This window comes from Meles meles, chromosome 2, assembly GCF_922984935.1.
Source record: "Meles meles chromosome 2, mMelMel3.1 paternal haplotype, whole genome shotgun sequence".
Lineage (NCBI taxonomy): Eukaryota > Metazoa > Chordata > Mammalia > Carnivora > Mustelidae > Meles > Meles meles.
This window is the reverse complement of record NC_060067.1, coordinates 28,863,992-28,881,785: the sequence shown is the minus strand read 5'-3', so window position 1 is coordinate 28,881,785 and position 17,794 is coordinate 28,863,992. Positions and strand designations below refer to the sequence as shown.

At 41.5% G+C, this 17,794-nt stretch overlaps 1 protein-coding gene across 1 annotated transcript in view; it reads right to left on the bottom strand.

Moving 5' to 3' along the window:
- Positions 1-17,794, bottom strand: part of CORIN (corin, serine peptidase) — a 256,736-nt gene that overhangs the window by 92,210 nt on the left and 146,732 nt on the right. The window contains 1 exon segment of the mRNA XM_045984999.1: positions 5,934-6,047. Coding sequence (XP_045840955.1) covers positions 5,934-6,047 — 114 coding nt within the window.

Sequence of the window (17,794 nt, the reverse complement as noted above, 5' to 3'; positions counted from 1 at the left end):
AACATCACCTCTATTTGCTCTAAAGTACCATATTCAATCATCTCCATGTTTATATGTGAGATTAGACTCAAAGATTCATGAAGAAAGGAACCATGTCTTAACAGTCTTTAAATTCTCTGGGTATCTAGAACATGCTTCACACATAGCAAGAATTCAAGAAGATTCAATAGTTTTATTGGTTCCTGTAACAGATTGCTACCAAACAGCTGTGGAACTTCCAGACATCTGAAGCTTCTTCCTTCCGTGCAGAATGTAGTATTTTCCAATGGAAAAAAAAAAAAAAAAAGAATGTAGTATTTTCCTTTTTATTATTTGGATGGAAATATTTCTGGTATTTACTTTCATTCCTTCCTTAGTAAAAAGAATATAGAGGATGCAGTCATTTTTAGTGATTCAGAAACATCACCTGGAGTGCCAGTTTTTATTTTGTGCTGTTTGGGTTGCCTCCTTTCTAAAATAGCTTCATGTGGTGCTGGTTTTAAAACTGTTGTAGAGGGTCGCCTGGGTGGCTCAGTGGGTTAAAGCCTCTGCCTTCGGCTCAGGTCATGATCCCAGGGTCCTGGGATCGAGCCCCACATCAAGCTCTCTGCTCCATGGGGAGCCTGCTTTCTCCTCTCTCTCTCTGCCTGCTTGTGATCTCTGTCTGTCAAATAAATAAAATCTTTAAAAAAAAAAACAAAAAACAAAAAACTGTTGCAGAGAGCACCTGGGTGGTTCAGTTGGTTATGCATCTGACTCTTGGTTTCAGCTCAGGTCCTGATCTCAGGGCCATGAGATCAAGCCCCATGTCTGGCTCCACATTCAGTGGGGAGTCTGCTTCTTCCTCTCTCCCTCTGCTCCTTTCCCCCTCTAAAATAGATATTAAAATCTATTAAATAAATAAAGAAAGCTGTTGGGGTGCCTGGGTGGCTCAGTGGGCAAAGCCTCTGCCTTCGGCTCTGGTCATGATCCCAGGGTCCTGGGATCGAATCCCACATGGGGCTCTCTGCTCAGCGGGAAGCCTGTTTCCTACTCTCTCTCTGCCTGCTTCTCTGCCTACTTGTGAGCTCTGTGACATCAAGTAAATAAATAAAAATCTTTAAAAAAAAATAAAGAAAGAAAGCTGTTGTGGCTATTTTAGTGTTTCTGTTTCCTCCGCAGCATATCCCCTGACCTTTATCAGCCGTCTCCATGACTTTCAGCGGGCATCCTTTACAGCCTGGAGGTGAGAGGCAGGTGGGCAGGGTGGATGGAGGTGAGGTGGGTGGGGTGTGGAAGGGAGGGAAGATATGGTGAATAAGATCACAATAACTACAACAGCAACCATCACACTCTCAGCATTATCGCATGTCAGACAGTGGTCCATATGCGGGATAGGCAAGGGTTTATTATTCTGCACAGGAGTTCTAGAGACAGTTACTGTTACTGTCTCCATTTTCCTGAGGAGGACATGGAGGCCCAGAGAGATGGAGTGACTTGCCCAGGTTCACAGAAGAAGGAAATGGTAAAGAAGAGATAGGAATACCGGCAGCCTGACTCAAGAGTTTACAGGAGTAATCCCTACACTTTGTGGTAATTTGTATAATTAACTATACTTAGGATAAGTAGTTAACACATCATAATTAGTATAAAGTATCATTAGTAAAATATGTCGTATAATACTAAAACATAAGTCAACCAATTTTACCCAAATCCGAGCAAATGATTTCCAAAGTATTTGACAGTGATTTTACGTGGCATAAAACATATGGACTTTGTGGCGCCTGTTTTCTCTGTGACAACCATTTCCCTTGAAGCTTTTTCTTTGTGACAGCAATTATCCATTTGCTAAGCACTAGCTGTGGACCAGACACCACTCTAGAGCTGGTTATAGAATCAAAAGATTATAGGTGAGAAACAAAAGACACACCAGACCCCCTCTAGTCCAGTGGCTTCCAATCTGGCTGCAGTCCCGCATTGGGCTCTCTGCTTCACGAGGAGCCTGCTTCCCTCTCATTCTCTCTCTGCCTGCCTCTCTGCCTACTTGTGATCTCTCTCTGTCAAATAAATAAATAAAATCTTTAAAAAAAAAAAAAAAGAATTACTTGGGCCGTTTTGCAAAACTGCTGCTGGGCTCCAGCTCCAGACCAACTGAATTAGGATTCCTGCAGGTGGGGCTTCCTGCAGAGGCTATGTGCACATGGTTTCAATGACAAAGGAAACCAGGAATAGAGAGGTAGCCTGCCTCAAGTCACAGAGTTAGAAATTTCTCAAAGAAAACTTTTCTTAATTTTTGAAAATCTTTTCACCACACTGCTAACATTGTTCCAGGTGGTTGGAAATGCATTCATTCTATAAACACTTGGGAAGAGACTGAGAAACAACATAATTAGTTAAGGGAGAAAAGTCAGTAAGGAGTCCCAGATACTTGGCTTAACGGTATAATAGACAATTATCTCCCAAAGTGTCATAGAGCATCCCAAAACATAATGTTTTCCTCTCCTATAAATGATCAGAAGATAATTGTTCACCAAGTCTGAACTTTTATGGACAAGAATGAGATCTTGACATTTGCAGACAATAAGGGTGGACCTGGAGGGTATTATGCTAAGTGAAATAAGTCAGACAGAGAAGGACAAATACTATATGATTTCATTTGTATGTGGAATCTAGAAATCTAACCAAACAAACAGAAACAGACTCAGAAATACAAAGGAAAAAAATGGTGATTGCCAAAGGGGAAGCGGTCAGGGGATGGGTGAATTAGGTGAAGGGGAGTAAGAGGTACAACTTCCAGCTACAAAGTAAGGAAGTTACGGGGAAGAAGAGCACAGCACAGAGAATATAGTCGACAATACTGTATGGGGACAGGCGGTGACTATACTTGTGAGCACTGAGTGACAGACAGAGTTGTCGAATCACTGTGTTGCACACCTAAAACTAATGTAACACTGTATGTCAATTACACTTCAATAAAAACAAGCAAATAACAGAGGACCAGGTTCAAATCATGCAGTCTGAATCACTGGCAAATTCATTCATGACTCTCAACCTCAGCTCTGCGTCTGCACAAAAAGGGAAATACCTCCTTGGCTAAAAATGAAATCAATAAATAGATGCTTCTAGCATAGTTGACAAATAATTCCTTCCCTTCCTTTCTTTGAAGGCAGTCCTCCTCCACCTATCCCTGCCAGTAGCCTGGGAGCCGCCATATTCTTCTGTTCCTCATTAGGAAAGCCCAGCAAAACTTCCTTCTCCCCTCAGGAGTATGGCGGCTGCAGTCACGCTCTGATTTACCTCCATGCCCTATTTCAGAACTGCATTACTCCTTCACCACAGGGCGGTGACAGTGGGAGGGTGGCACCCTCCATAAATGACTAAAAAGCCACGGGCAATGAACGTAGAAACTCCGAGTCGAATGCCCTCGTAAGTTCCGAAGCAACTACCTGTGAAGCTTTCAAGGTGTAACCAAGCATAGGCAAATTTTCTGAGGGGATGTATTTTATTTCCTCAGCTGACCAAACCACATGGGTCTTAAAGTGTGCTCATGAGGATAGCCTCTATCTTCCTTAATAAACTCTTCAACCTTTAGGACATGCTATATACCTTGCAGAATAGTAATACCTCGTTTGTTCAGTCACTGACTAGGAAAATTTAGTCCTTCCAGTTCAATTTAACCGATGTGGCAGGCATCTCTTACTGTTAAAGTGCAACGCTCCGTGCGCTGGGTGCAATGAAGGAACGTAATGGTGAGCCAGTGGTGGCTCACCGCTGGGATGGAGGCACGTGCAGAATCTTAATAATTTCTGTGGGCCATATTGGGAGGTAAGGAAAAGATTCCATCACATTTCCAATAAAGTGGATATAATTCTATTGATACAGTTCTATTGATGTAATTCTATTGTGGGTGTTCTATAAAATATTCCTTCCTACATCCATAGCAGTACTGCCCAATGCAAGTCAACATCCTATGAAAATCTTTTTCATGTACAATCATATGCTACAGGTTTTTCTGAAGAGAGAATTCCAAATTATAAAAACAATAAATAAATAGAGGTGGGGCATATATGAACAAATAATTTTGAGGAAGTACCAAGCTAAGTAAAGTGAGAAAGACTTTTAAAAAAGTGCAGCATTTCTCAAAACTTACAATGTGTGAATGTGTACTGCAACTCTCTAAAAAATAGATCTGATAGCATTTCTCAAATTTGTTTATTTCTCAAGCAATTTTCAGGGTTCGGGTACTATGGTACACCAGTTTGGGAAACGCTGATCTGAAATATTATCATAAAATAATGCCTTTCAAAACTTAGGATAAATAAGTATCCTAACCCTTCACATGGAAGACGTGTTCTACCTGGCAAACAGACCATAAGAACCTTTCAATTAAGGTCGACAATTAAGAGCTCTCGTACAGCCTTGGCAGCTCCTACGGGGAGTAAAACACAGCTTTACCCATGGTAAGATGGGATCATATAACCACTGATGGTTTTGCTGATCATATAACCATTAAAAAGCAATTACAACATAATTGCATGTGGCTCTGCTTTGGAGGCAAACCCTGCAATGTATTACTGAGGCTAATTTTTCCTTATCTGTTGCACAAATACAAAATCACTTGAAAGCTAAAAAAAAAAGATATATATATACACACACACACATGTATATATAGGACACTATGTATGTGTGTGTATGCACATACACACACACCATTCTGTCCGTTATACACACACACACACATATATATATTGGACAGAATGTTGATGTCCTCCCAAAATGTATATGTTAAAGTCTTAACCCTCAAATAACACTCAAATATTTGGAGAAAGGACCTGTAAGGCGGTGACAAAGTTAAATGCGGCCATAATAGAGGGGCCATAATCTAACAGTACCCTTATAAGAAGAGGGGGAGGGCGCCTGGGGGGCTAAGTGGGTTGAGCCTCTGCCTTGGGCTCAGGTCATGATCTCAGCGTCCTGGGATTGAGCCCCGCATCCGGCTCTGGGCTCAGTGGGGAGCCTGCTTCCCTCTCTCTCTGCCTGCCTCTCTGCCTACCTGCGATCTCTCTGTCAAATAAATTTAAAAAAATCTTAAAAAAAAAAAAAATTAGAAGAGGGGGAGACCCTGTCCCTCCCCCTCTCTCCCTCCCTCCCTCCGTGCCTCCAAAGAGATCAAGTGAGCACTGAGGAAGATGGAAGCTGCCTAGCAGCCCCGAAAAGAACTCTCACTGGAAACTGAGACTCGTTGACCTTGACCTTAGACTCTCGGGCCTCCAGAACCTTAGGCGAATAAATTTCTCCTGCTTAAATCATGCAGTCTGGGGTATTTTACACCGCAGCCCAAGAAGCTTAGGACAGCATTTTACAAACCACCGACCAATTCGATCAAAACAACTGACCAAATCCATAGTAAAGAATTCGACGATGTTTATGGCTGAATCTCTCAATCCACGGATTTAAAGTAGTTTGCACCATGGACTACGTTTCACCAGGTTTAGAGAAAGCGTAAGCAAACAAGGGGCTTTGCATCCGCTGTGTCAGGAATGTCAAGATCAGGAGGGTGAAACATTTGCCTACCGACCAGGTCTTTAAAACACACACACACACACACATACACACACACACACTGACCTTTAGACTCATTAAGTTTACAAAACAAAAATAAAAGCCTCACCCAAACAAAATAAACAAAAAACCTTCCTTCAACTTTAAGCCACTTGATGCAAAACACGTTCCCACTGAGACCTGGGGCTCTCGAGCTCCTACGGGAATCGCACCCTTGAAAGGGGCGCAAACACACCGACCGCCCCACGTTTGCTGGAGTCGGGAAGGCAAACTACCAGAAGTCTACGCCCCCGCCGGCGGGTTGTCAGCGTCTGTTTTCGGTTTCCAGGCCCCTGCCGGGGTCACCTCCCCCATCCCCTCCACCCCGCTCCGCCCTCCGCCCCGCCCCCTCCGGCCCCCACGCCCACGCCTACTGCAATGGGCCTCGTCGCTCCAGTCGTCGCAATCGTTGTGCCCGTTGCACCGCAGCTTCCCGGGCACGCAGAGCCCGCTGGCGCACAGAAAGCTCTCGCCGCCCCCGCAGAGCGCTGGAAGAGAAGGCAGGGAGACCCGGTCAGAAGCAGCCTTTTTCCTTTAGAAGTCAGGAGCAACACACAGTTCATGGGGGCGTGGGGGGATACCAACTTGAGTATTTTTCTTAATAACTGCAAATTATTTAAAAACGAAGTGCTATTAATTGAACAAACATTAAAAAAAATCCTCTCCGTCTAAAACGCGACTCAATGTTGCACAGAAAAAGTGACAGAGGGAAGGGAAAAGAAAATCTATAGGCCAATATCTCTGATAAACAGGGCTTGAACTCACCTTTGTTCCTTTGTTTTTGTTTTTTTTTTAGATTCCACGTTAGTGAGATCATACAGTATTTGTCTTTCTCTGACATATTTCACTTAGCAACTTAGCATAATACCCTCCACATCCACCCATCTTGTTACAAATGGCAAGATCTTTTTTTTTTTTTTTTGGCTGAGTAGTAGTATTTTGTATCACATTGTCTTTACCCTTCCCTCTGTCCACAGTCTCTTAGGTTGTTTCTGTACCTTGGCTTTTGTACATAATGCTGCAGTGAACCCAGGGGTGCATATATCTTTTCAGTTTAGTGTTTTCCTTTCCTTCAGATAAAGATCCAGAAGTGGAATTACTAGATCTAATGGTAGCTCTGTCTTTAAGTTTTTGAGGAGCTTCCATATTATTTTCCACGGCTGCTGCAACAATTTACATTCCCACCGGAAGTGCAGGAGGGTTTCCTTTTCTCCACATCTTTGCCAATAGTTGTTATTTCTTGTCTTTTTGATACTGGCCATTGTAACCAGTGCGAGGTGGTAGCTTTCTATTTGCACTTCCTTGATGATTTATGACGCTGACCATCTTTTCATGTGATTTTGGCCATCTGTATGCCTTCATTGGAAAAATATCTATTCAGATGCTCTGCTCATTTTTTGAAATGAGATTGTGTTTTGTTGTTGCTGCTGCTTTAGAGTTGTATGAGTTCTTGATACCCCTTATGGGATTTATCATTTGCAAATATCTTCTCCCATTCAGTAGGTTGCCTTTTCGTTTTGCTGATAGTTTCCTTCACTGTGCAGAAGCTTTTTAGTCTGAAGTAGTCCCACTTGTTTATCTTTGCTCTTGTTGTCTTTGCTTTTGGAGTTTGATCCAAAACTCATCACTAAGATTGATGTTAAGGAGCTTGCCATCTATGTTTTCTTCTATAAATGTTATGGTTTCAGCTCTTATATTCAAGTCTTTAATTCATTTTTTAGTGCATTTTTGTGTAGGGTATAAGACAATGGTCCAGTTTCCTTCTTTAGCATATGTCTGTACAGTTTTCCCAACACCATTTGTTAAAGAGGCCATCCTTCCCCCATTGTTTATTCTTGTCTGCTTTGTTGTAAATTACTTGACCATAGATGCATGGGTTTACTTCTGGGCTCTCTGTTCTGTTCCATTGATCCATGTGTCTGTTTTCATGCCAATACCATAGTGTTTTGATCTTTACAGCTTCATAATATAGCCTGATTTCAGGCTATATTATGTGTGATAGGTGATATTATGTGTGATAGGGTGTGTGATAGCTCCTGTTTCGTTCTTTTTCCCCAAGGTTACTTTGGCTATTTGGGAAATTTTGTAGTTAAAATTTTAGGATTGTTCTATTTGTGTGAAAAATGTCATGAATATTTGCAGCTATGTTTATCAAAGATACTGGTCTCTAGTTTTTCTTTTCCATTCCCTTCCCTTCCCTTCCCTTCCCTCCCCTGCTATTCCTCCCGTCCCTACCTTCCTTTCTTGTGGTGTCCTTGTCTAGTTTTGGTATCAGGGTAATGCTGGCCTTGTAAAATGAGTTGGGAAGTATTCTTTCCTCTTCTATTTTTTAAAAAGTTTGGGAAGAATAGGTATTAAATCTTTAAATGCTTGGTAGAATTCACCAGTGAAGTCATCTAATCCTAGACTTTCATCTGTTGTTGGGAGGTTTTCGATTACTGATTCATCTTTCTTATAATTGGTCTATTCAGATTTTTTAATTCACTAGTCAATCTTGGAAGATCGTTTAGGAATTTACCCATTTCTTTTAGGTTGTCCAATTTGCTGGCATATACTTGTTTATAGTTCCTTGAGGTCCTTTATATTTCTATAGTATCAGTGGTAACTTCTCCACTTCCATTTCTGATTTTATTTATTTGAGCCCTCTCTTTTTCTTGGTGAGGATAAAGATTGTTCCATGTTGTTTATTTATCAAAGATCAAGATCTTAGTTTCACTGATCTTCTCCGTTATTTTTTGTCTCTGTTTTGTTTATTTCTGCTTTGATCCTTGTTATTTCCTTCCTTCTACTAACTTTGAGCTTTTTTCTTTTTCTGGTTTTTAGGTGTAAGTTTAGATTGTTATTTGGGATTTTTCTTGTTGCTTGAAGTAGGCCTGCATTGCTATGAACCTCCTTCTTAGAAAATACACACATACACACACACACGCACATACATATACATGTATCAAGTTATTTAATCACATATATGTGACTTTTCCAGTTTTCTTTTTTGATTTCTGGTTTCACACTGTTGTAGTCAGAAAAGATGCTTGATATGATTTCAGTCTTCTTGAACTTATTAAGACTTGTTTTTGGCCTAACATAAAATCTATCCTGGAGAGTGTTCCATATGCATTTGAGAAAAGTGTATATTTTGCTACTTTTGGATGTAAGTATCTATTAAGTCCATCTGGTATCATGTATCATTTAAGGCCAATGTTTCTTTATTGATCTTTTTTGTCTAGATAATCTATCCATTGATATCAATGGGGTGGTAAAAGCCCCTACTTCCAACATTGCCCACGGATACCCTTTATTCCACATCCTCACCAACATTTGTTATTTCTTGTCTTTTTGATAATGCCCTTTTTGGGGCAGGGGGAGAGTGAGAGAGTGGGGAGGGGAAGAAGGAGAAAGAGAGAGAGAATCCCAAGCAGGCCCAGCAGATCCTGATGCAGGGCTCGATCTCACAACCCTGAGATCATGACTTGCGCTGAAATCAAGAGTCAGGTGCTTAACTGACTGCACCATCCAGATGCCCCTTGATAACAGTCCTTCTAACAGATGTGAGGTGATACCTCATTGTGCTTCTGATTTGCATCTCCCTGATGATTAATGATGTTGAGCATTTTTCATGTATGTGTTGGCCATCTGTATGTCGTTGGGAAAATGTCTATTCAGATTTTCTATTTTTTAAAAATTTACTTATTTTTTATTATATTCAGTTAGCCACTGTATAGCACATAATTAGTTTTTGATGTAGTGTTCAATGCTTCATTAGTTAAGTGTAACACCCAGTGCTCATCATAATACATGTCCTCCTCAGTACCCATCACCCTGTTATGCCCTCCCCCCACCCCTCCCCTCCGAAACCCCCAGATTGTTTCTCAGGGTCCATAGTCGCTCAAGGTTCATCTCCCTCTCTGATTTCAATCCATTTTCAATTAAGTAATTATTTTTAATTTCAGTATAATTAACATATAGTTAATTAATTATATTAGTTTCAGTTACAATATAGTGATCCAGCAATTCTATACATTACGCAGTGCTCATCATGATAAGCGTATTGTTAATCTCCTTCATCTATGTCACCTATCCCCCCTCCCACCTCCTTTTTGGCAACCACCAATTTATTCTCCACATTTAAGGGTGGTTTTTTGTTTGTCTCTTTTTCTCTTTGTTCATTTGTTTTGTTTCTTAGTTTCCACATATGAGTGAAATCATATGGTATTTGTCTTTCTCTGTCTGACTTGTTTCACTTAGCATTATACCTGCCAGATCCATCCATTTTGTTGCAAATAGTAAGACTTCATTCTTTTTTATGGCTGAATAATATTCTATTGTGTAGCTATACTATCTCATTTGTAACCCTTCATCTGGGTAGGACATCCATTGCTTCCCTTTCTTGGCTATTGTAAATAATGTTGCAGTAAACATGGCAGTGCATATACCTAGCATGCCAAGAACTGTCTCTCCAATAGTTACAGTCCTGTGGTACCCAGGAATGCCCCCCTCACCACAGTATGGTTAAGGAGTATCCCCTATGTGGACTGTGTGTACCTGCTGGCTTCAGCAAGGCAGTGGAGAAGTGCAGGGTGGGGGCATGAGGAAGAGCTTAGGGCTGGGGCATGCCACTGGCTTTTATGATGTTTTGGAATCTGGAAAAGAAGTTAATTTTTTCATGTGTTCTCAATTCAGAGTAACAGTAAATAAATACAACCCTTGAAGACTTCTGTCTCTCTTGTCTCCATTCCTCCACACAACTGACTTGTGTGGTCAGTTGCCTGCTCACTGTCACCACTCACTGAACGATGTATTCTTTGATGAAATGAACTGTGTTGACTAACTAAAGAGAACCAGGAAATGCAGAATATTTTAACTCGGAATTAGAAACACGGAAAAGTACAGACTGAATGCTCCAGGCAGTGAAGCCCAGGTCTGTCACATTTCCCTTTTTCCTGAGCCCTAGGAGGCTGGCGGGCACTCAGGAGACTCTTCATTAATGGATGGGGAAAAGTCAACTTAATCCCAACGAAGCACTATATATTGCCAAAAAACAAAGAAAAATGCAATCAACGAATTATTTTCCAATGCTATCCAGGAAATCAGAATTTTGATTTGCTGAACATTAAGTAGTAGTTGATTTAGTTAAGATTCTTATGATGGTACTTCATGTGTAATCACTATGAGATCAACAACAAATGTCTGTTTTCCGTCACATGCTACCATTTCAGTATTGATACAAAGGACATCTATGAACTTCAACTGCCAAAATGTGAAACACATTTATATTTCAAATAGTCTTAGAAGAATCAGCACAGGACCGCATTCCTATACCTACAAATACAGACTTCTAAAAGGGACGCAGGAAACCAGATATAAAATGAAAATCCAAACACTAAGATTTTACTGGCCAGTCTATACAATATCCTCTCTCTAGGGCTGAGGGAAAATTTGCAAAGCATAAGTGTTTATCCTGTGGCTGAGATCGTTTCTGTGTTATATTAGAGAGTGAAGAAATTCCATCTGTCGGCATTTCAGCAGCTGCAATTCTTCTGAAGAGTTACTGCATTCCCCACCTTATGGCTCTGATGATTCCTTGAGAAATGTCGCTGAAAGTTCAACATTACCTAGCTCCTAACATCTAGAGTTCATCTTTAAGACCCCATATATTCTACTCCAGGAAAGCCATTTCTTGCATATGATTATATCAAATCTGGATCAAATTTAAAACAGATTGCTTGCATTGTTCTGATTATTGAGATCCCACCGTCTTGGCGGATTGTGCAGAAACTGACTTCTTTTGTGTGGTTCCTCAGTGGGAGACATGGCTGCCCTTGGTTTTAGGACATTGTAGGTTTTATTCTTAGTCTCCCTTTAGAAGTTCATTGTTTTGTGAATTAACAGTATTTTTGTAAACTTAGAATAACTTTTGTATACTTTGTTTGATGTCTCCTTAACTTGTACCCGGAATTTCCACTTTCTCTGTGTGAAACTGTTCAACTAGCCAAGTACTTCAACCACATCTTATTTGGAGTTTCCAAAGAGCCCCCCATAAAGTAGATAGGCAGGCATTCTACCACAACTTCCTTAGGGGGAATGATGATTTACAAATACAGAAACCGGAGTGTCGTGTGTTTAAGACAACAATTGCACAAAGTCATATATGTAGCCATGTAGACATAGATTCATGGAGTCTGAGCTTTAGTCCAAGCCCTTCACACCCATCCATATCCTGTTTCTTGTCCAGGCTGGTTGTGTAGTCACCTGATTTGTGGTCAGTTCAAAGGCATCAGCTTCAAGCAAAAGTTCAAGTTTGCCTTTATTTTTCAGGTGATTTGGACCCGATGAGATGACATTCTATCTCACCTCTGGGTTTTTGGGAGAACATCGTGAGAGCTCATAAGTTTCTGTACAGATTTTTCAAACATAAATTTCACGTTCTTACAGCAATCATTTTCATTCAAACAGCTTTTTGACGTAGTTCTTAAGGTGACAAAGGGAAATTTCTTGAGGAGAAGTCATGTTATACAATCTTGATACCATTTCCACTAACATCCTCTATAATTCTAAAAGGTACATGTTGGACTTTAAACTGATGGCGGATTGATCAGTGGAAGATTCATTGGTTAACTGAACGAATAGTTACTTACTGGGTGTCTACGATGTGCTAGGCATTATCCAAGCACCTAGAGATATATCAGTGAAGAGAACAAAAATATTCCCCTGCCTTTGTGTAGCATATAGTCTACGGATTGTCATCTGATAAAGATACTTTTACCAAGTAAAGATACTTTACCACCAAAGCTGACTTCCATTTATACATGGGGCAACTGATGGATATTAATGCAATGATAGCAGCATACAAAGGTATATTCCCCAAAACACTAGTTTACGTTTCCAGATGATGGGAATAATTTTGAATCACTTGGATTTCATAAGTCTTTGGAATCCAAAGAGTATATTCATATGAGGGTGACCAGGTCTTTTTAGTATTTTGGTTTCTGATAACAGACTGCTAAAATAATATCCATATCCTGAAATGACCTTTAGAGTTTCTACAACTGCTTCCAGCCCTCTCATATTCTTTCTGCCTGTGTATTATGGGCAGCATTTATATTGGCAAATGCTCTCAATACTCTGATTGTTAGTTTTTGGAGTCCCTTTCAGAAATTACCTACCAATCCCGGCTTGTATAATGTCCTCATTCACCAGTCTTTGAGCCTTTGTATAAAGTCTGGAGCTCAAGTTCAAGGCTACCTCTGAAGAGAAAGCTGACCTGGCATAGACTGTTATCACCTGAGTCTATACTAAGAGCCTATTAGTTCTTCATTCTACAGGCTGCTTTTTAAAGCAGATTTCTACAGAATTTCTACAGAAATTCAATTACTGTCAACCACTATTGCTCTTTCCTTTTACAAGGCTATTTGACTATATCTCATATAGCGTACGTATAATATTTTATAGCAGCTGATACAAGAATTCCTCTTGGGGAGAGCACTGTATCTTTAGGTTGATAAAGGGATTGGGGTGAAAAATAAGAGATGAGAAAGGAGGAAGAACATCCAAAGATATGCTCAAATAAGCAAACTTGGCTTCCCCTGCCTTCCAAGCCACACTCACTAGAACAACTTTCATTTTGTTAAACATTAAAATGTTTGGGGTAGGTATGCATGGGTATCAGAGAACTCTGTGTATGAAGGGGTAAAGGAACCCCACAGGGAGAATGAGGGGCCAGTGATGCTGCTGGGTACTGTCTTGGGGGAGAAAAGGATTAAAAAAAAGGTTGGTTGAGTCTCCCTGAGGGCACAGTACAGAGAAGACCCTTTATAAAACAGAAATCTCTAAAGGGATATTTCAAGTTGTTTTCTGAGGAATGGGAAGTGTATTTCTTCCTCCATCTGCCATGTGGAATTAACAAAGCTTTTGTTGCTCTCTAATTCTTTAGCTCAATTATTCCTCACTTATCAAGCCAAGTTGGTCTCTTTGCAGGAGCTTGGGACACATCATTGAGTACAGAGTAGATCCCTTTCTCTGTGGGGATTATATTCTAGGGAGACAAATACCAATAAACATAATAAAATAAAAAGTTATTTTTTATAATAAATAATGAGGCAATAAATTTTATTTTGAAGACAGTCAACAAATTATAAAGGGGTGGGGTAGGACAGGTCCCACTATTAATTAGGGTGCCAGGGGCAACCCTCATTGGAAGTTGGCATTTAAGCAATAACTTGAAAAAGGTGAGGGAGTTAGCCAACTCTCAGGGGAAGGTTTCAGCAGAAGGAAGTCCCAACACAAAGAATCTCAGGCAGAAGTGTGTCTGGAGGGGGTTTGGGGAACAGCAAAGAAACCTGTGTGGCCTCAGCAGAGCAAGTGAGGGAGAATACAGAAAGAGACAAAGCAGAGTGCACGGGAAGGATCAACCACCTGGGGCTTTGCAAGGACTCTGTAACTTAGATAAAAGTAAAATCATTACAAGGTTCAGTAAAAAGTAGCATGATCTGACTTACGTTTCTAAGCGTCTTTCCCTCTTGTGTTGAAAATACTCTGGGGGCGCCTGGGTGGCTCAGTGGGTTAAGCCGCTGCCTTCGGCTCAGGTCATGATCTCGGGGTCCTGGGATCGAGTCCCGCATCGGGCTCTCTGCTCAGCAGGGAGCCTGCTTCCCTCTCTCTCTCTCTCTGCCTGCCTCTCTGTCTACTTGTGATCTCTCTCTGTCAAATAAATAAATAAAATCTAAAAAAAAAAAAAAAAAGAAAAAAAAGAAAATACTCTGGAGGGTCAAAGAAAGCAGTGGGAACTAGTGTTAGGAATCCACTGAAGTTGTCCACAGAGAGTGACGGCAGCTTGGAGGGAGCAGCTGCCAAGGTGCCATGGCATGACTGGACGCTGGCTGTATTTTCAACGTAGAGCCTGGAGGGTTTCCCGGCCCATTCGATGAGAGTTGTGAGGGGAAGACAAGAGCCAATGAGGACTTTAAGTTTCCAGGCCACCAGATGATTGGAATTGCCATCTCCTGAAGTGGAGAAGCCAATTGGAGGAGCAAGAACATGGGGGAAAAAATCAGGATTTTTGGACATGTTGCCTCTGACATACACAGTAGACCCCCAAGTAGGATGTTGAGTAGACAACTGGATATATAAGTTCAAGTCTGAGAAACAGGATAGGATTGTAAATATAAATATGTGAGTTGTCAGCATATCAATTTAATGCCAGTGTGTCTGGATGAGATTTTGGCATTGTTAAGTCTTTGGGACTCTGGGAAGAGTGGTTTCAATGAGAAGGGTGGAAGTCTGACGGCAGTATGTTGAAGAGAGAGTAAAAGGAGAGGAAGTAGTGCGGAAAGGAAGGACAACTTTTTTGCTGCAGAAGAGAACAAAGAAATAGGTGGTACAAGAAGGAAGGCAGGGTTTCTTAAAAAGCATTTTTGTAAACGATTTTGTATGAGTCCATTCTTTGGGGGGAGCAGAGTGGTACTGAGTTCTGTCTACAGGTGGGCTTGGATCAAATAAATAATGATCAGCCTTGAAGACACAGGAGGCCAGGGTGAGGAATCATCAACATCAGGAACAATGGTTACAATCTAAAATTGAAACCAGTCTTGTAGCTGTCTGTTCCTCTAATCCAATCACTAAAATGTGGCTTCCTCAGAAAACGTATTTATCTTCTGAGGCAAGAAATCCTCTCATCCTCTTCTTTACCCTCTTCAACATCTTCTAGGCATCCATCAAACAGGGCACACTGTGCTAAACTCTTCTAATACTGCCGATGCTCAAGACCATCAGAACTACAAACTGCTTAAAAAAAGACTTTCTTGGGGCACCTGGGTGGCTCAGTGGGTTGAACCTCGCCTTCAGCTCAGGTCGTGATCTCAGGGTCCAGGGATCGAGCCCCACATCGGGCTCTCTGCTCTGGGGGGAGCCTGCTTTCCCCTCTCTCTCTGTCTACTTGTGATCTCTCTGTCAAATAAATACATAAAATCTTTTTAAAAAAGAAAAAAAAGACTCTTGTGATGATTCATGATGCTTTATATTAGCAGAGGACATTTGTTTATTGAGGGATTGAGTCCCGTGTCCCATGTGGGGCTCCCTGCTCATCTGGGAGCCTGCTTCTCCCTATTCCTGCCACTCCCCTTGCTTGTACTCTCTCTCTCTGTCAAAATAAAAATCTTCTAAAAATATATTTGTTAAATAAATGAAGACAGAACATAAAGGGCCTTGCAGAACTAAATGATCATTCCTTTCGAGGGAAATGTTCAAAGGCAATAAACTTTTAACTGGTAGGGAAATAAAGTGCTGATGAAATATTAAAATCCCTCTGCGTTAGTGCACGATACTCACTCAAACCCGCAAACAAGTCTGCCTTCTGGTGGCATTTGCTTGAATGGTAGGACAATGAACTGAAAACCTTCTATCTAAACAATCTTCTACCTAAAATAATCTTCTCCACTGGCTTGTGGAGATGTGTCTGACATTTCCCCCAAAATCTACACCCACATTACTCATTTCTTAGGTCAAAATGGTGGTTTTCAGGGCTCCTGGGTGGCTTGGTCAGTTAACTATCCACCTTTGGCTCAGGTCATGATACGAGGGGTCTAGAATCAAGTTCCGCATCAGGCTCCCTGCTCAGTGGGGAGTTTGCTTCTCCCTCTGCCCCTCCCCTCTGCTCATGCTCTCTCTCTCTCTTTTTTTCTCTCTCGGACACATGTGCTCTCTCTCTCCCTCTCCAATAAATAAAATCTTTAAAAAGTAAAATTAAAATAAAATAAAATGGTGGTTTTCAGATGAACCCAAGGATGCCAAGAAAAGGGGCTTTGGGACCACGACATGGGTTCAAGAGGCGTCTTCAGCCCTCTACTCCACTTCAGCCAGGGAGCTTCATTCTGGTCCACTTTCCATATTTCAGTCCATTGCAAATGGGCTTTTGCTGAGGAAAACAAGTTTGAAAACCCTTCACCCTTAAGATTTTAAATGTTTAAAGTCTGAGAGAGATTACACTTTAATTCATTTGGGGGGGGGCTATGAATACTTAGTTCTAAATTTAATTATAGGCTGTTGAGCTCACTATATTTAGACTTGAAAGAAAGGGCTATCAGAGAGAGGAGTAACTTTTGCGGTGGGAGTAGGAAGTTCAGGAAAGTTATAAAACATGGGAAGTGAGAGTGAGAAAGACTTGGAAGCACAGGTGTGCTCAGAATGGTCCTGCCCGGAGGTGTAGCAGGTGTGCGTCTAGCTCCGTCACACTATGATGCAAGAAATGCCACATCACTTTAGTTTTCTAAATCAGATTAATTCATACTTCCCTACTGAAAAAAGTGGTAGAAAGTATTATTCAGGTATGTTTTGCAGGGGTTTCAGCCTCCTTAGGGCAGTGCAAGGATCCAAGGGGCTTACTGGGACCTAGAAGAGCCCAGGAAAGGGTTCTGGCTTTCAATTCTTCTGAGAGCTGCTGAGGGGCACGTAATTCTAAGTCCTTGGGGTTTACCCTAGATAGAGCTCTCCATTATGTCTGATCCATACCAGGGTTCAGGGTCATGGTCACCAGGGTCAAGCTTACCTGGCTGCTCCATACCAACATTTCCCTCCAAGATCCTGCCTGTTCCCCTAAGCAAGCAATCACCAGTCCTTGCTCCATGAAGGACATGGCAAAACTCAGCCACTCCCCCCACCTCAAGCCTAGAGTAACGTCTCCTACATCCGCTACCTCCCCCTCCACCCACCCCCTCCAAAGATCCTCCTTCCATGCCACCCGACTCCAGGTGATGCCACACATGATCTCTGCTCAGCCCTTCCTTCCTCAATGCTGGTCTCTCTCTTCTGAAAATGCAGAAACAATAACACATCCTTTTTGTTTTCCTAGCAGATTGCTCTACTGGACATTTTCATTCATTACTGAGGGAGCAAAGGACTCTATAGCACCTTTTAAGGTACAGGTCTTTGTTCCAAAGCAGTAAAAGGTGACTAGTCGGTAAATGCCAGTAGAATAAATGCACTTAGAGAGTTCTTAACTAGATATTCTAAAACGAGAAGTACCATGGTGACTTCCTTTTTTATGATCTGTGGTGCCCATACCTTTGCTGCCAAGACCAGGTAAAACCAGTTCCTTCACTCACTACAACTCCAGGTCCCTCCCTGCCTGTTAGATAACATGCTGCAATTAGTTAAGAAATTATCTCTGTTCAAAGAAAATTCGAGGGGCGCCTGGGTGGCTCAGTGGGGTAAAGCCTCTGCCTTCGGCTCAGGTCATGGTTCCAGG